General features: G+C 41.6%; 3 protein-coding genes across 3 annotated transcripts in view; 2 read left to right on the top strand and 1 right to left on the bottom strand.

Annotated features, from left to right (window-relative positions):
• Positions 1-19,690, top strand: part of LOC110969995 (clathrin coat assembly protein AP180-like) — a 190,244-nt gene that overhangs the window by 82,968 nt on the left and 87,586 nt on the right. The gene's annotated exons all lie outside the window — the stretch shown is intronic.
• LOC110972414 (serine protease 23-like) lies at positions 169-5,433 on the bottom strand. The gene is made up of 2 exons (XM_022222799.2): positions 5,271-5,433; positions 169-3,317 (listed from the first exon to the last, which is right to left on the bottom strand). The coding sequence occupies exon 2, from the start codon at positions 3,311-3,313 to the stop codon at positions 1,982-1,984; it is 1,332 nt and encodes a 443-aa protein (XP_022078491.1). The 5' UTR covers positions 3,314-3,317; positions 5,271-5,433; the 3' UTR covers positions 169-1,981.
• On the top strand, positions 10,289-11,543 carry LOC110972443 (leukotriene B4 receptor 1-like). The gene is made up of 2 exons (XM_022222827.2): positions 10,289-10,297; positions 10,392-11,543. The coding sequence occupies exons 1-2, from the start codon at positions 10,289-10,291 to the stop codon at positions 11,316-11,318; spliced, it is 936 nt and encodes a 311-aa protein (XP_022078519.2). The 3' UTR covers positions 11,319-11,543.

The raw sequence follows: 19,690 nt of genomic DNA, 5'->3' as shown, positions 1-19,690 counted from the left end.
GTTTTAATTTTGTGTGTAAAGGAAAATAGGTAAAATCTTTTAGCTGCTGAAAACTGCAGGTTTGACAATGGAAAGGGTTACGGTTAGGGTGAGAGTCTAAGAGTCTCAACCGAACCCTCCTGATTCTCCAACCAGTCCAGATGCATTGTGGGTAATAAATCAGTGGAATAATCTGTTCAGTATGTGATTTATTGTAATAATATACAGATATTTTAGAGAACATCCACAGTTAGAGTCACATCATGTCACATCTTTCATGTCACTCAGATTTATGAGAATAATATCCCAAAAAAAACACACACATACTGATACACTCAGAGGAAAAAAAGGTGCTAACTGGAACCAAAAAATAATTATTTTGAGGTGATACCATAGAGGAATTATTTTTAACTCCACAAAAAATCTTTAAGCAATTATTTTTAAGAGCTCTTAAAAGTGGTTCAAGAACTATCAAAAAAAATTGTTACTGCACCACAATGGTGCTTCAAAGCAATAATAAGCTCTTAAAGGAACCATTTCTAGATAGTGTTGAAGTATTTTTTGCAAAATAAAAGGCAGTTTTAGAATCACAAGTAATGTTTTCGCAAGAGTTTTCCTTTCGAGAACCTCCAAAGGTGCATCAAAGCATAAAAAAATAGTTCCTTTAGTCACTATAGTGGTGAAAATAAGCAAAAATAGATTCTTTATGGAACTCTTTTCAAGATCAGTCAACAATTATAACTGATGAAATTCAGAGAAAAAAGGTGGCAATTGAAGCCAAAATTGGTTCTTTTGAAGTGATGCCACAGAGGAACCATTATAGCACCACAAAGAATGTTTTAACAACAGTTTTCATTTCAAGAACCCCCAAAGGTGCATCAAAGAACTATAAAAAAAATGGTTCCTTTAGTCACCATAATGGTGAAAAGAATAGGTAGAATAGGTTCTTTAATGAACCATTTTCAAGAAAGTGTTGAAGTAATTTTTGCAAAGTAAAAGGTTCTTTACAGTCACATCATAGAGGAACCATTTTTAGCTCCACAAAGAATCTTTTAGCAAGAGTTTTCTTTAAAAAGAAACCTCCAAAATATGCATCAAAGAACAATAAGAGAAAGAAATTTGCTTTAGTCACCATAATGGTGCTCTAAAGCAAAAATAGGTTCTTAAAGGAATCATTTTCAAGATAGTGTTGAAGTAAAAATAAAAGGTTCTTTGCAGTTTTAGTTTAACAAATAATATTTTATCAGGAGTTTTCCTTTCAAGAACCCCTAAATGTGCATCAAACAACAAAAATAGGTCCTTTAGTCACTGAAATAGGCAAAAAGAAGTTCTTTATGAAGCTTTTTTCAAGACACTGTTTTAGTAATTGTTGCAAAATAAAATAAAGTTCTTTTGCAGATTTAGCACCACAAATAACATTTTAGCAAGAGTTCTCTTTTCAAAAATCCTCGTAGGTGCATCAAAGAATAAAAAAAATCGTTCCTTTAGTCACAACAATGGTGAAAATAAGCAAAATAGATTCAAGGAACCATTTTCAAGAGAATGTTGAAGTAATTTTTCAAAATAAAAGATTCTTTGATTTCTTTTAAACCAAATTATTCTGTGCAGGTTGAAAAACAGTTGTTGGCTGATTATTGAAGCTCCCAGAAGTTCAATTACAGACAAGTTTCTAATCAAAATGGTGAACTTCAGAGACTTCAGAGTTTTAGGAGTATTTGGAAAATCCAGATTGACCAAACATCCACGGTCTTTACAACAGTATTGAAACTTTTGTTGACACCTGTATAGAATACTGAATAATGAGACACTATTGGCTGATTCAGTGTTTGATGAATGATTGCGGTGCTCATTTTTACATCACTTAGGAAGTACACTTGTTATTACAAAGCTTTTCAGTCCTATTTTTGAGTGAAGAGTTAGAACCATTTCTTAGACTTTTCCTTGGATGTCGAGTCTCCTTGTTCAGATCATTTTTCTTTTGCGGATCTTTTGTTCGGTCGGTTCAAATTTCTTTGCACAGACTCTGATCTCCTCGGATCCAGTGGCAGATCTGGGCGTATTTAGCCGGCGTGATCCTCACTGCCACGTTAAAGTCCCTCAGCTCACCTCCTTCCACCTCCACCCACCGATGCCCCGAAAACACCCCGATCACCCTCCGCTGCCACTTCCCCTTCCCGCCTCCGCCGTCTCGTTTCAGGCGGACATAAACCCCGGCGCCGGTTGCTCCTCGCTGGGCGTCACAGTGCTGGTACATCAGGTCATCAGACTCCTTCGCCACCGAGCAGAAACGATAAACCACCTTCTCGTTTCCGCCACCGTCCTGCAGGCTTTTGTCGCTGTCAAAGCCCGAGAAGTGGATCCGGGCCAGAGGAGTCGCCAACGGAGCCACGCCGAGCTCCATGTGCTTCTGCTTGACTGGTCTTCTCAGCTCCAGCAGGGCGTAGTCGTAGTCCGGGGAGACGTTGGAGCTCTCATTGTGGATCCATCCTTGAGGGATCTGCAGCTTTCTAACTCGAGTCCATCGAAACACTGGCAGCTTCTTGGGTTCGGCGCTGCGTCGGATCCGATTGGGGCTTTTCCTTCCATCTCTCCTCTCAGACTTCCTTCCTCGCCGTCTTCCACCTCCTATCCTCGCCACATCTCCATCGATGCTGTTCTTTTCGTCGTCTTCCTCCGTTGGCTGCTCCTCTCCGTCCTCCTCCATCTTCTTTCCCCTCCCGGCCCTTCGTCTTCCTCCCCTCCGCCCTCCCAGCCTCCTTCTCTTCGTCTTCAGCTGCAACACTCCGACTCTGAGCTTCCGGGCGCCGTCCAGGTAGTCCTGGCCGTCGTGGATGCAGCGTGCGGACGTCAAAACGTGTTTCGGCGACACGAGGACTCCGGAGCAGCCGGTGGAAAGTCGGACGGCGGCGGAGAACGGGTAGTTGGTGACGAAGTGGGAGTCTGAGATCACGAAGCGTCCATCGGCTCCGTAAACCTGCCGCCTCCTTCGGGTTCGACCCGTGGGCGGATGCGTCTTGTTGAATCCCTGCAGGCTGATGTCTGAGTGCGTTCGAGTGCCATTTTCGTGCATCGTCTCATATCCCAGAATCCTCTCCTGCTCGGTGAGGTCCACCGGCGGCAGGCTGCTTTGGCACTCTATTCCACAAAGCGTCTCCATCCCTTCGCTGTCCTCATCCTGCTGCTGTCCTCTGAACTGAGGAGGGTTTAAAAGTGACGTACGGTCAACATGCAGCTCTGGAAGTTCCTGTCTGCTCCACCTGCTTGCTTCACAAACTGCAGAAACTGTGAGAGCAGCTGCACAAAACAGCACTCCAATGAAGCGTCCGAGGCCCATTTTACTACAAACAGAAGAGAAAATGATGAACATTAAGGTGTTTAAGATTGCTACGATCAAACTTTTGGATATACCTGAGTTAAATTCCTACTGGCTTTGCCTCACAGCTCTGATTTTTCACATCTCAAAGTTTATAATAACCACAAAGCACAATAAAAATCAATTTTCACCTCTTGGGACCTTACAAACCAAAGTGAAAATGAAAGTTCAGTTTGAAAATCTCCAAACAAACTCCTTAAAACTGTCTAACTGTACATTTATTGTGTCAAGAGTTCCGTTGTCTTAAGCTTTTGAAAATTAAACCTTAAATTATTCAAAATTGATAAAAAAAACAAAGTCATAGAAATTGTCAAACTAACTTAGTATGTGTCCAAAATGAATTAGAAATGGTCCACAATGAACCAAAATTGTCAAAAAATAATCAAAATCATCCGAAAATGACCTTGACAAATTTGTGAACTGGTTTAAACTCAATCATCGACGAGGGTTCTTTTTCAAAGAGTTAAAAATTGGAAAACTGGAAATTAAAATGAATTTTTTACTCTTATGACACAAATAAAATCCCTTGCAAGCTTCTGCAAGAATAATCTTTCATTCCACTGACAGTTACAAGAAAGTCACACAAATCATCCCAAAAGTCCTCCTTCATTCAATAAAGAACATGTTAAACATACCAACTCCCAATCTACACAAAATTAAAATAGAGGATTTGGACCTTGTTAATGAAAAATCTAACAATAAATTTTTAAGGCAGTACTTAGTTAAAACTTTCTACCCAAGCATAGCCAAAAGCACACTTACTCTCAAATGATAAATCTAAAATATCAGCTATTCGTACAAAACACCTAAAATTCCCAATTCCTCCCAAATGTAGAGAAATACATTTTAAGACCATCAACAGTATTTATCCCTCAAATGAATTCATTAACAAAAGATTTAAATTAGCTGTAGATAGCCGTTATATTTGCAAAACGAATGTCGAAACAACAGAGCACCTGTTCTTTGGATGTGAGCTCATTCAAGATATGTGGAAATCTCTCCATGATGTAATATCGTCCAGCTACATCAACAGATTTCTGGTCCTTTCAAAATATTCAAGTTGGTGTAATTCTGAAGAATAAATAAAAAAATAATTTTTAGTGAATAATTTGATCATTCTCACAAAATACTATATTCAGAAGTGTCGCTACGCTAAGTCCCCCCCTTCATGGACTGCTCCTAAAAATGAAATCTCCTATTTGAACAGTGTCTAAAACACATAAATACCCCCCTTGCAGTCAAATTGTATAATCTGATTACAACTGTTAATTCATCCAGAACCCCTTGTATTGGTTAACATAATCTCGCTTCCCTTTTCATTATTTCTTTAATTATTCTTCTTTTATTCATAGAATTATTTATACCTCATTCATTATAATTTTGTATTATTATTTTATTTTATTTTTCCTTTATGCAATTTCAGTTTAATAGGAGGTGTGACTGTTTTCAATTTTTGATGCACTTATGTATTTGAGTTTGTCATGTTCTGGTTAAATAAAATTTTTAAAAAAAGAATAATCTTTCATTTCAGACGTAGCACCAAACAGCCAGCAGATGGCGCTAAATCTTTATTTATGAACATGATGTAAGTGAGCAGCAAAGCCATGTCTGCAATATTTTACTGTAAAGTGTGTCTGCAACTGCAAAAAGCAAAAATATCATTAATTAAACATGCAACTCCTCACTTTAAATGTGATTTAACAACAAGAAAAGCATTTTGTTTGAGTTTTACTCTGTCCTGATCTTAACATAAGTCTGATAGTGAAGTTGTCTGACACCTAAGAGAGATGCATTATTCGGAAAAGGAAAATATGGAAGACTATTATGAGAAAGTGCTTCTATATTTCTGTTTTTATCTCTGTGTGTAATTCGGCCAAAATTACGCAAGAAGATGCGAGAAAATCCAAAATGTTCCTACCTGCACACATTCAAACAAACACCTCCAGAACGTCCAGTAGATGTGTTCCTCCTGGTTAAATAAAAACTCTTTCTATCCAACCGACTTCCAGACTGGTTCCATCGTTCCTCAGGGCGGAAAAAAAAGGAACAGTCTGGTGCACACGGAGCGGCTGAATACAGAAACCTTCATCTGATGGAGAGAGAAAAAAACCATGACGGGAGGGGGGAGTCAGAGCAGCAGCATGAATGAATGTTTAGATCATGTGATCAGATTCCAGGTCAGAAGCAGAGCCATGTGGAGACCAGCTCAGGTGTTCTTAAGCAAATATGGGAATTACACACAGAAAAGAGACACTTCCAAGGTGAAAGGCACATAAACGCGTCGCTGCTGCGGTTGAAAAGTCAGAATTCATGACGTTTGAAGCACATCCAGAGTGTTTTTAACCTCTGCTGGTGTATTTTCAGTGCCGCAGTGCAACAAGAGTTCATTCAGAGCAGAAACTCCTCCTTCTGGCCGATCAGACTCTGCTCAAACAGCAGTTTCCTCTCAGACAGCAGGTTTAGGATGTTTGACGTGTTTGAAGAAATCACCTTAAACGCACCGGAAGTTGACTAAATAATCTGATTGACAGGTAAAGATGTCAGTAGCTGGACATGCACATGTATGTAGAACAGAACTAAGCACATTTCTGTGAACATGTTCTAACAGATTCCCTTTATACTGACATTTTAAGTCATTCTGGACAATTTTTTTTTTTTACAATTTTCTGATCAGTTTGGACAAGTTTCAAACACTTAGATATGTTTCAATTTGGGACAATTTCAGTCTAGTTTTGGAAATATTTAGAGTCACTTTGACAATTTTTGATATCAGATCATCCAGTGCCGTGCCATTCAGAGTAGGCGATCATTTCTCTCCATCTCATCTGATCTTTAGCTTTCTGAATTGTGACTGTTGATCATTCCATGTGTAGCCATGATGTCAGTCCGTCGATCATTTTCATTGAAAAATATTGTTTACAAGGTTTATGTCGTTTCAGTCATTTTGAGAACACGAGTAAGGCCACTGGGGTTATAACTTTTTTTCCCCAAAATCAAAGTTCTGCATCATGATTGGATGAACTTTTGGTATAATTGAAGAAACCAAACTCCATTTTCAACACTAAGTCCCCCCAAAACAAAAAAGTATTAAATACACATTACAGCCAATGATATGAAATATGAAACCGTTCTAAGTTATCACAAGGGCCATTCCAAGTCAATATGACTGATAATGGATCAATGATAAGTTGTACTGCCATCATAATATACTGGATTATCAGTTTCTATTCTTGCTTTCACTTTATAAGCTATGTAAATTTGGGGAAATCTCTCTTGTTCAATAGTGATATATTGTAGTCTACAGCTTTCCCAGAATCCTGGAGTTTCAGTTTCACTGTATAAGACATGTAGACTGTAGAGTTGGGGAAATCTGTTTTGTTCAACTAGTGATATGTTTTAGGCCTAAAGCCATCCCAGAATTCTGGAGTTTCAGTTTCTGTTCTCACTTTCATACATGCACTACCATGTCGAATTGGTGAAGTTTGTGTTATTCGAGCTGTTCCATAGCGAATGGTTGGCTCAGAATGTCACACTGAAAGAGTTACAGCGAAGTTGAGAGGAACAAGAAGATTTGGAAAAAGAATGTGATTGACTTCAAGAAATCCACGATGGTGTGAGGGCCTATCCCATTAGTGGAAACTCCATTAATGGACAGAACAAGAATGCCACTAAAGAGAGACATAATTGGCCACTTTAAACACATGGCACCAGACATCAAAGGTTGGAAAGATAGACTGAAGAAAATTTCCAAGGAGGTGAAGCTTATATGGACTGAACAACTGAACTTTCCAATAATCTCTCATCAAGCAGTAAGTGCAAAGTTGGAGAAAGTGGTGCAAGTGTTTGATGAATGCACCAGACGGGGAGATTATGGATGTTTAGATGATGTATTTGATGTCACAAAGTTGGATGGGGAATGGCTGAATGCTGAGGACAAAGAACTGTACAAGGTACAACAGGAGAGTGGGGGACAAGTGGGCTACTCCACTAGAAAATGTGCTGACATTAAAACAATACATCCATCCAAAAGACTGAAAGCCAGCACACCTGCTAGCATGTCGGCTCCTTCATTTGACGCTGTGCAGGAGACTGACAGTGAATCAGAACCAGAAGACTTGAGAGATAAGTGCTACCAGCCCCATGATGCTCACCAACACTGACAATCATCATTTTTTGACTTTTCGTGGCCCATTTTATATTATCTTTACCCTGACTATGTGTTTTGTTCCTGTGTTATTTAAAGAGAAAGAGAAAACTGCCTTTGGTTATTTTATGATTGAAAAGATATTAACCTTCTAACGGTATTATTCTGGTTGTTGGTAGGCTTTACGAAAACTTCATTTTGAGTCCGGGGGGACTTTTTTCAAAAATATGACCAAATGAAGGTCAATTCCTTTCATTACTAGCAAAAGTTCATCAAAATATGATACAGGGTGTAGAGGTTGTAAAAAAGTTATAACCCTAAAGGACACAACTGACTTTATTTTGGACACATTCGAGTCCTTTGAGACTTTTTCCTGTCATTTTGGATCAATTTTGGAGAAACTGACGTCATTATGGACAGATTTCACATAATTTTGGCCACAATTTAGACAAATTTTTTGAAATTTTATAACAGTTCCAGTAATTTTTAACTATTTATTACCCATAAATCATTGGCTTCTATTTGCACATTTGCAATTTTAGGAATATCAGATAATTTTTAGTTATTTTAGACTAGTTTTGGCTACTTTATGACAAGATTTGTATCATTTGGGGGATTTTTTTTAGTAGTTTTGTTTATTTGCAATGATGTGCACAGCTGGGAGAAGAACAGTGTAAACAAAGAGGAATACCAGTATCATTTACACATGATTCATCAGACCAGGCCACCATCTTCTAATATAATATCAACTTTCTGGACAAAATGTTCACCTGCTGCCTAATATATCCAACCCACTAACAGGAACCATAATGAAGAGATAATCAGTGTTATTCATTTCATGTTATGCCCGATCAATGCATAAATGTGATCAACACCTTTTGCAATCATGCAGCCCCATATCATCACACTCCCACCTAAATGTTTCACTGTCAGGACGATGCATTCACTGTGGTAGTCCTGGTCAGGTTCACACCAAACATCCTGGACTCCACGTGATCTTCATCTTCATCTGATCAGACATTGGTCTCCAACATTCATCAGTCTTCTTTTCATGGTGTTGAGTGTGTTCTTTGGTGAGATGGAAGACAATCAACTTCTCTCAGTTAAAGTTGTATATTCTGCAATGCCAAGTAGCTTGGTATCAAGGACCTATTGTTAACAAAATGTTAATCTGTAGCCGTCTTCCCAGGAATGGATGAAGTTCACAGAGTCTTTTTATGGAATGTGCAACAATCTCATTGACCAAAAACTGATGGAGAGGAACCGTGTTAAACTCAGCCCTCTTGGTGGTGCACAGACATGTCCTCAGCCTCTTGGCACACAATCCCTCCAATCAGAAGATCCCAGACACTGTAAATTAGACCCTCCCCATTGCCATTCATGAACGAATGACCTGTTGAGTAGTCCATGAAGGACAGCTAACAGACAGCTTCAGGGTGAAGACCGGAGTCAGACAAGGTTTCCTTCTGTCACCTGTCCTCTTCCTCCTGGTGATCGACTGAACCATGAAGACGTCAACAGCAGACAGAAGAAACAGAATCCAGTGGACACTGTTTGACCAGCTAGATGATGATCTGGACTTTGCAGACGACCTGGCCCTGCTCTGCCACAGCCACCAGCAGATGCAGGACAAGACAACAGAGCTGGTAGCCACCTCAGCACAAGTTGGCCTCAAGATTCACAAGGGCAAGACCAAGATCCTCAAGATCAACACAGCAAACGAGGACCCAGTCACACTGCATGGGAGTGAGCTGGAAGAGGTAGAGGCCTTCACATACCTGGGCAGCGTCATTGACAAACAGGGCGGCACAGACTCAGACATCAGAGCAAGAATCGGCAAGGCAAGGGCAGCATACTTGCAGCTGAGGAACATCTGGAGCTTCAAAGTGGTGTCAACACGCACAAAGATCCAGCTGTTCAACTCTAACATCAAGTCAGTCCTACTGTCTACAGCAGAGACATGGAAGACAACGAAGACCACCATTAGGAAAGTGCAAACGTTCATCAACAGCTGCCTGAGAAGGATCCTCCAGATACGCTGGCCCAACACCATCAACAACGCAGACCTGTGGCAGCGTAGCAACCGGCTGTCAGCCGAGGACGAGATCCGGCGCAGAAAATGGGGATGGATTGGGCACTCACTGAGGAAGCCAGCCAGTAACACCACCATGGCAAGCACTAAAGTGGAACCCCCAAGGGAAGTGGAAGAGAGGAAGGCCAAGAAACACCTGGTGACGAGACCTCGATACTGACATCAAGAAGATGGGAAAGATCTGGATACAGCTGGAGAGAGCAGTCCAGGATAGAGCACTCTGGTGGTCTGTTGTCGGCGGCCTACGCTTTCTGTTCTAACAAGAAGTCTTCAAGACATGGAGTGTCCTTCAGTACTAACTGGGTGTGACAACGTGCAGTGAATGTGCATGTATGTATGTGTGTCAGGAATGAGTGTTGGTGTGTAGTGAGTGTAAGCTGCTGCAGTTTGCTCTCAGCTGACCTGGTTCTTTTCATCTTTGTTTTATCCCAGTTCACATAGTGTGAGATAATGTTCGAGATCCTCCCGTCTTACACAGGTTAACGCAAGTCTTTCTATGAGCATTAAGCAATGTGTAAATCAGTATTAAGTCAGCAGTAAGTTTAACAGAAATAATAAAAGTAAATTCTAACACTGGCTTTCAGTAAACTTTCATCTGGAAGTGTAGTTAACAGCCAGGTCTTGTTTTTCTCTTCTGTTCAAAGACGTTTCATGTTGTGTCTGGAAATGGAAATACATGACACAATGTCATGCAGCAATGATGAAACACGTCAGTATCACAGTTTATCATCTGTTCCTCCTCTTCGCCCTCACTGAGCACATACTTGTATCAACATCACTTCCTCAGTGAACAACATTACCAGCTCCCCTGCAGCATAGAGCAGCTCAACTTCACTGTGTTGGAATCTGACATGGCCTCCTCTTCTCCTGAATTCCAACCTGATGTGGTCCCTGCAGTGCTGATGTCCATCTTCTTCCTGGTGGGAGTTCCTGGAAACATCGCTGTGGTTCTCCTCAGACCCAGCTTTCAGCATCTGTCCAGCCTGAGCCAGAGTTTGATGCTGAATTTGGCTTTTTCAGACATACTCTGCCTGCTGACCCTCCCAGTGTGGATTTACATGTTGCTCTACAGCTGGACCTTCGGCCTGGAAGCCTGCAAGGTGGCCATTTACCTCGTATACTGCAGCGTTTATGGCAGCCAGCTGACTGTGACGATGCTGGCCATCCAGCGCTACCTGCTGGTTGTACGCCAGAAGAAATTCCTAGAGTTTGCAAGGAAGAGGCTGCTGGTTCTGCTTTGGCTGGTTGCAGTGCTGCTGTCCATCCCTGCTATCGTGTTTCAAGAGCTGTACAGATATCAGACCTGGTCAGAATGTGTGCGTGTCTACTCCCCTGACTCTTCCAGGATGGCTGCACTGCTGACTGAATCAGTGGCCGGATTCATTTCACTTTTTGTCGTGGCGTTTGCTTACATCCAAGTCCGCAAAAAGGTGAACCAGGCGGCATTTTTCAACAACCCCCAGACAAACAGACTGGTTACCAGCATCATTGTGACCTCTTTTGTCCTGTGGGTGCCATATCACATAGTGAATGTGCTGTATGTCGTTGCGATTTCTCTAAAGATAGGGAGTTTGTGGGACTTTTTCCACAAAACCTGGGGAATTGTTGTAGCTGTAACATTTGTGAACAGCTGCCTGAATCCACTTCTGTATGCATTTGCTTCTTACAAAATGCGTCAAACGACCACAACAAATAATGAAACTGCTGAAGATGAAGAGCTACAAGAATAATATCACCAAGATCAAACCAACAGTTTCTACTCAAATCTCTCTGTTCTGTCTGATTTTCTCCTTCTATAATGTGTAAATATTTTTATAGATGTGGGAAATTTAAGCTTCATGTACTGTATCATGCACTTTGAGGTGAAATTTCCAAAGACTGTTGCATAATTTCAGTGTATGTTTGAACAGCAATGTCTCAGAATCTATTGAAGATAAAAGCCTGAAAACCTTCAACCGTTATTTGTCATGTCATTGATTCAGAATCTGCAATACTGGACAAGATCTATGAGCTCTGATTATGGGTGAGCTGAAATGTGAAAAAAGTAAAGCCATTAAAGTCATGAAGAGTTCCATCTTTGAGCTAAAAATGCCCAAAACAAATAACACATAAGATTACTTGTGATATTTTTTAACAATATATAGCTTCAGTTCACAAAAATACATACAGAATGTAAAACAAACGTTGTCATCTGAAGTACTCGGTCAAAAAATGAAAATAAAGTCATTTTAGAGGACAACTGATTGAGCAGATTTGACAGGTTTTAACGCTAAAACTAAAATATTGCTTGATAGTCTGATCCAAATGTTGTTCTTCTTCAAATGTAAGTAAGAAAATTATTTTCAGACTCTTTGGACCTTGATAAAGGTGAAGCGTTTCAGGGAACTTCAAAGAGGAACTAAGGGAAGTTATATAGAAAAATACTTTCTTTCTAATGAAACATCAGGATGTGATGTTTTCTTTTAAAGCTGAGCTATAAATAGTTTGGTTGAGCAACAGTTCTTATCAGTTCATCTGAGTGCTGATCACAACTTGTCCTCAGCTAGAGCTGTGAAAATACAAGTTGAAAATGAACCAGGAAAAGACTAAAATGATCAGGATGCTCATTTATAAAACATTGCGTAGGATCCATACTAAAGTTTGCGTACGCCGAAAATACGAAATCGGCGTATGCCCTTTGCCCCTGATTTATAAAACTTTGCGTATAAGCACAGCTGCATGCAATTTCTTGATAAATCACACACCAGCTGGAAGATTGCACAGGTGGATCCACCTCACATTCCGCCCACAACACACCCACATTTTACCATGAATGGTCAATGCAAAGTAACTCATGAATGTATCTGTATATAAATAAGCTGCTGATCCACGGCATTTCACGCAGCGCCCCCTGCAGTCTTTTCACTGCTGTACATCAGGATGAATGAATCATGTGTGACCCAGGCCACCCTGCCACTAAATTTGTTATGATCATGTCCAATGTACAAATAATTTGTAAACTGATTGAATGTACATTTTTTCAGTTTAAATAGACAAATTCATTTTCACTCGGGGGTTGTGGTGTGAAGCATGTGTGCCTGTACAGGGCTGATTAATGGTTGGACGCTCATCCCATTCGGCCGCATATGGATAAATAAACAAAATTCTTTACTTTTTTTTGCCTTTTTACTGTGATAGTTGCAGTGAAGAGGGACAGGAAGTGGGGAGAAGAGTAGGAAGACATGCATAAAAGTGCCGCGGGCAGGAGTCGAACCCGGCCCGCTGCGTCGGAGACCACCCCTGTAAATGGGTCTTCTGCTTTCCCCGATGAGCCATACGGGCGCCGAGTGAGCAGTCAACAAAATTATTTAATAAAGATCACCGCACCGGCCCCAGATACCGGCCCTTCGGTCAAACGACCGAATGAAATAACGTTCAATCCGCTCCTGTTAATATATGAACATAGTTCTGCAAATACAGTCGTCGGCCGAATGACGCACTATATGAACATCTACAACAATGAGGGTTTATGATTATCCGGCTCTACAAGTCTAATATGTGATAACAATAAAGGTTTGAGATCAATCTGGTTTCAATTCGCCACTTCAACCTCCAGCACTGCCGTTCCCTCTGTCTCCAAAATGTGCTTAAGCAAGCATCAAAGTTGGCGCACCGGTGCGCACATTCTCACGCCAAGTTTGTTTTAGAAATCACAACGAACACAGCATACGCCACTTTGTACGCAAAGTTTGTGATTTACGCCCTGTTTTGTGCGTAAGCAAGCATCAAGAATCAAGGTTGGCGCACCGGTGCGCACATTCTCACGGCAAGTTTGTTTTTATAAATCACAACCTTTGCGTAGAAAGTGGCGTACGCCACTTTCTAGCCCTGTTTTGTGCGTACGCAAGCTTTATAAATGAGGCCCCAGAACAACCAACTTACTTTACAGATTTTATGACCTGAAGATCCATAAATCACTTTTTCTCCCATTTAAGCTTCATCAGTGAAACTGTTGTTACTACCTCCACTGAATGAGGCCTTGCAGCTACAGCAGAAACACTGAATGAATCACGTTGCTATGGAAACACACATGCATTCAGTTGTAGATGCAAAAAAACTCAGAAAAAGATGTTTTATGTTTGATTTTAATATGCTGCCCAGTTTGTTTTACACTGCTGGAACTGCAGTTAATAGAATGAAGATTAAAATGAATCAGTCTCTTGGTATGTATTTCAAAGAATATTCAATCAAATAACATTCATTTCACTTTGATTTGACCAAAAATGAAACTGGTATGCTTCATTATGGGACAGTGTCAGCCCTAAATGCATTTCTTTAATATCATGTTTAAATTGATGAAGTTTCAAAGTTCTCTCGATTGTTCTCTTGCTGGAATGTTCCTCCTTTTCAAGCTTCTGCAGACTGAGACTCATCTGGTCAGACACTGTTTCGGTTTATACTCAGACATTCATGCTGCATCTATGAATGTCATCAACACTTATTGAACTCATGCAGCCTCATATCATCACACTCCCACCTCTGTGCTTCACTGTCAGGACGATGCATTCACTGTGGTAGTCCTGGTCAGGTTCACACCAAACATCTGGACTCCATCTGAGCCCAATTAATTTATCTTCATCTGACCAAAGAATGTTCTCCAACATTCATCGGTCTTCTTTTCATGTTCTTTAACAAAGCAAGTTGAGGCTGATGTTCTGAAATGTCCTTCACACCATCTCTGATTTCCATTGATAACCCCTGTGCCAAGTCTGATGCAGCTGCCATTGCAGTTCACTCTCCGTGGAATCATTTTTGGAGGACAGCCACTGCAGCCCTGATTAGTGGTACTATGGCTCCATCTGCAGTTACCACCTCTGTCTACTGTCCAATGGACGAGAGGATCCTGATGTAGAGATAGCTTCCGGTCACCCCTCATCTCCATGTCACCGAGCTCCCTGCCATCCTTTCTGCTGGATAAAGCTCTTGGACTGGACAGCACTGCACTACAACTTCCCCATTTTCCCCAGCTTCAGTGTCATCTAGCATGTTAACAGTCAGCAAGCCCTAAAATTGCAAAATTCCAGTCTATGCTCCTGCCGTAACTAAACCCAATGAGTTACCTGAAGATCCCACTTTCTGAGATTCCAAGGAGTAACCTTCTGGAAGACTTTCCAGAAGGAAGTGGGGTTCCCAACAACACCAGGACCTCACTGCTCTCCAGCATCACGGAAGTCGTACTTCTGAGCCGTCTCACCTATTTCCACCTCCACCAGCATCAAGTCAAGAACCCTGATGGAGTCAGCTGACATTTTCCTAGACAAAGAGACTGTTCCAGAGTACATAGACGTTTCCCCAGCTCCAGAGTCGTCAAATGTAGATGCTTTCCCTGCTCCAGAGTCTTCACTCCCAGCTGTGCCCCATCTATATCTGGCCCTGTCTCACCTGCCTTTGTCAGCTTGTTGCCCAGCCTCCAGAGGTGCCTCCTCCCCAGTCCCCAGAGGGACTCAGTCTTTGTTTACTACCTGACAGCCTCCCAAGGGACTCTGCCTTCACTGCTTTTCTAAGGGACCTCCTGATCATTCCCCGTAGGGATTCTAGTTTCTCCAGCTTCCTTCCCAGCCTCCTGTCCAGCATCTCAAAGGACTCCATCATTGCTGCCATTGCCAGCCTCATGAGGGGTTCCCTCTCCTCCGCCACCAGCTTCCCTAAGGGGTTCCGTCTTATCCATTGCCGGCCTCCAGTCCAGTATCCTGAGGGGCCTCCTCTCCAGCCCCTAAGGAAAACCGTCTTTTCTGCTTCCTCCACCACTGGCCTCCAGTCCAACCTTCTGAGGGATCCCATCTCCCTCCACTGCCAGCTGCCCGAGGGGCTCCGACTTGTCCACTGAAGGCCTAAAGACAAGCTTCCCAAAGGGTTCCATCTCCTCCACCTTCGGCTTCCCAAGGGGTTGCGTCTTTTCCACCACTGGCCTGCCGTTCAGCCTCTTGATGGGCCTCCTGTCCAGCCACCATGGATCACTGCCGTTGCTGCCTCCTCCACCACTGGCCTTCAGCCTGGCCATTCGATGGATTCCATCTCCCCCACCACCAACATCCTAAGTGGTTCTGTCTCCTCCAATGCCAACCCCTTGAAGGGTTCTGTCCCCGTTGCTGGCAACTGGAGCCAACCCGCCTGCCTGACCAGACTTTATTTGCCTATCTTGGACTCCTTTGTTAAATGTTGACTGACCAGCCACCTAATCAGCAGCAAATCCAGACAGCTGTGCAGGGGCTGTCTCGCCTGCCTCCAATTACCACTCCTCTCCATAAAAGCCAGGCTCAGACCTCACTCTCTGCCAGATCATCAACCTACACTCGTGCATTGACTGGTTTCCTGCTTTGTCCTCTGCTAATCATTTTGAAACTTCTCCTGCAACACTTCCAGAACTCCCAGACTCTGATCAATCCATCTGGTTATCCCGGCAGCCCCTTCCCTTCCCTGATCTGCCAGACAGCTTTTCCAAACGTTTTTTTTCTCGGTTTTGGTCTGCTGTAGCTCTGTTACCTGGCTCTGTCAGTAATTGTCACTTGTCTTCCTAGTTTATTCCATGCTCTATTTGCAGCTCCATGTTTCTGGTTCATCCCCGCCCTGTCTCCTGGCTTCTACCTTGGTTCTCTGTTAACCTTCTATTTTGGGGTCTGAATTTTCAATATAGTATTTCAAATGTTTTTATTATTGAATGGTAATACGATAAAATACTAGTGTTTCACTTAGAAATAATGCAAGTACTGAGAAGTGACAGATGTGTCATGCACATTTGTGAGTTTACATGTATGTACATATTACCAGCCTCAGGCCTAGGGGTACCTAGGCCAGTAGCATAGGTTGCTGCATGGTCTTGGATGGCTGTGCAACAGTAAGAAAAAGGACACGTTAACATGTGGTTAGATCAGCGCCATGTTTACTCTGATGTATCGCACAGAGATCCAGAAGATTACAGACAATATGCAGAACATAGCTGCACTAATAAATATTGAATAAACAAATACAATTTAGTAAGTTGTCTGCATCTTCCTAAACCCAGATCATGTACATTTTATCAATTCAACATTCAATATTCAATTCAACATCACATCACCAAAACACCAGTTATTTACAGTGCCTGTATTCACATACATACACACACAACTTCAATAAATGCAACACATGCATAACCAAGTCAGTTTTAGCAAAGTTGAAATGTAATGTCTAATGCATGATAAACTTACAACACTAACTTACTACTACAGCTTCTCACAGCAACTACATAGCAGGCACATGCAAGGGGGGAAGGGGCTGGAGCACCTGCCCCTTTGCCCTGTGATGCCTAAAGTGTCTTTATGTCAAAATTGTTTTTTTGTAAATTAATATAACATTTTTTTTATTTTTAAGTGTGTGTGTGTGTGTGTGTGTGTGTGTGTGTGTGTGTGTGTGTGTGTGTGTGTGTGTGTGTGTGTGTGTGTGTGTGTGTGTGTGTGTGTGTGTGTTCTTGTACTTGCTACATTGTGAGAACCATTTTCTGCATTTAACTATCAAAGTGAGGACATTTTTACAAAGTGAGGACATTTTGGCCGGTCCTCACTTTGAAACAGCCATGTTTGAGGGTGAAGACTTGTTTTTAGAGAACAGGTATGAATTGAGGTTTGGTTAAGGTTAGGGTAAGGATTAAGTTTAGGCAATCAGTTGTGATGGTTAAGGTTAGGGTAAGGCTCTAGGAAATGCATTACGCCTATGGATGTCCTCACTAAGATAGAAGTACAAACGTGTGTGTGTGTGTGTGTGTGTGTGTGTGTGTGTGTGTGTGTGTGTGTGTGTGTGTGTGTGTGTGTGTGTGTGTGAGAAAGTCTTTGTGGCCCAAAATAATAAATAGAACAAAAAACATATAATGATAACAATAATTCAGATCTACTCTAGGTCAGTCACAAGGATCTATGTAGATGTCCCTCACTGCCCCGAAGTTCCCTGTAGCTCAGTACTAGCACTGCTACTTTAGAAACGGAAGACCCAAAGGAGGACTTCAACAACTGATGGTCTGGTGAGGAGGTTTTGCAGTGTGTATTTGTACACGGTGTATTCTAGATGACTGATACAGTGAAGTGAGCATCCTGTGTGTGTGTCTGACTCTACACACCTCATTTATAGCCGCTAGTTAACCACACAGCGCTGAGAGGATAAAGTATGCCAGGCTTCTATGTTTCTGTTGTCATGGGCAAAGTGCATCAGAGAGATGTGTTATTTTACTGTCAGTGAGTTGCAGCGTGTTTCCTGTTTCTAGAGGCAATGAGGCATAGGTTATGTTATTTCACTAAAACTATGTACATACTATTGCGGTATGAATATAATGACAATAATTAGATGAATTTGACTTGTAATTTTCTCAACCTCTCATTTAAAGATAACAGTACTTGTTTATAACATTTGTATATATAGACAAATTAAATCTAATATGCATATATACAAAACAGCTAACTTTTATAAACTTGCCGTTTTGCGCAAAGTGGATAGTCAAATTTAATAAAAGCATAAATACATGTAAATACATGATTTCTGTGTCTTTTTTTTAAACTATTATTAGCACTATGAATAATACAGGGCAGATTATGAATCAGCACCATGGAGCAAATCTGTGTCAATACAGTAAATGTCTTGAAAAGGTATGGAATTTAAAAGCAAGGACTCCAGGAAGAGTAGCCACAGTTAAACAGTCCAGTGTCTAATGGTGATATAAATTCAACTTCATACATCATCTTCCTTTGTCCTAAATTAATGCATTGCTTGAATTATGGCTTTGTGCATGTAGGCTGTACCTTCAACCCTTCTTTATACTGGTCCCCCCATTAATGTTCCCCTTTCAGTTTACAAATGAGCAGCTAGTTCTGTTTAGTTCCAACAGTCAGCCTGGCTGCAGCCTCTCAGCAGGAGTCTCCTACAAACAATCAGCAGGATGGCAGGTCACAGTCAGCCATTTTCAGTGTTAGGTATCTCTGCATCTTGTTATGATCACATAACACTTGTGTAATCAGCTACTATCTCTCTTATGCTCTTTTTAGTGTCTACATTCTCAGGTTAATACAGCCCACCTCCAGTGATGTCATCAGCAACAGCAACAGCCTCCTCACCACTCTCCTCAACAGAAGCTGTTCACTGAACCCATCAGGTCAAACATACACTGTTCCCTAACAATGATATGAGGTGTGGACAATGATATGGTATGTCATGATTCCATGTTACATTTTTTATGAATATGGGTTGCTACAATTCAACTAGTTATATTGTAAGGAATGTTTCTGTATGGTGTTTCAAATTCATGCTTCATGTCCCCTTTTAACGTTGAGTCTCTCCAAAGGCCTCTGCACGGCCCTGCTGCATGGCATCTACATGTACAGTCATTGCTCACATTTTATGCATGTTTAATTTTCACTTTCATGATGTAGTTATGATGCAGTATTTTTGCTGTGTCTGAAACAGATTACATGACACAGTCTGATGCAGCAGTGATGAAAATGTGACATTCAAGTAGTAGTGTTACCATCATCTTTTCCTCCCCTTCCCCCTCACAGATCATACTTTATTTGTTCCTCTTCTCTTGACCCAATCAAAGTGAAACTCCCCTTCCCTTGGGTGACCATACGTCCTCTTTTGCCCGGAGATGTCCTCTTTTGAGAGGCTGTCCGGCCTGTCCGGCCGGCGTTTATAAAGTCCTTCAAATGTCCGGGTTTATGATCTGACCTTGATATGAGCTTGAGCGCGTCACAGACCAGTGTATTTATCATTCACGTTGAATGGTTCCTTTGGAAACACGCTCTGAGAGGCGGAGTTTGAGCCGAACCCCGGATTGTGTATTAATCATTCACAAAGCAGTACAGAGGCGCTCCACACTCACTCACTCCTCGCAGGCTGACAGGCAGGTAGACACACTGCGAGAGAACACTCGAACCGAAAGAAAATGCGGAAACGCAAATGTCATTTCACTGATGAAATGCGAAAAAAGTACCCCTGTTTTCGTCCGGGTCGTGTCAAATGGGAGGCAGAATGTACAGTCTGCAAAGCTGGACTTATGTCTCTGTAGCTAATAAGAAAAGGAAAAAGAAGGAAAAAAGGACTG

This window comes from Acanthochromis polyacanthus, chromosome 16 (assembly GCF_021347895.1).
Source record: "Acanthochromis polyacanthus isolate Apoly-LR-REF ecotype Palm Island chromosome 16, KAUST_Apoly_ChrSc, whole genome shotgun sequence".
NCBI lineage: Eukaryota > Metazoa > Chordata > Actinopteri > Pomacentridae > Acanthochromis > Acanthochromis polyacanthus.
This window is presented reverse-complemented; position numbering and strand designations above follow the sequence as displayed.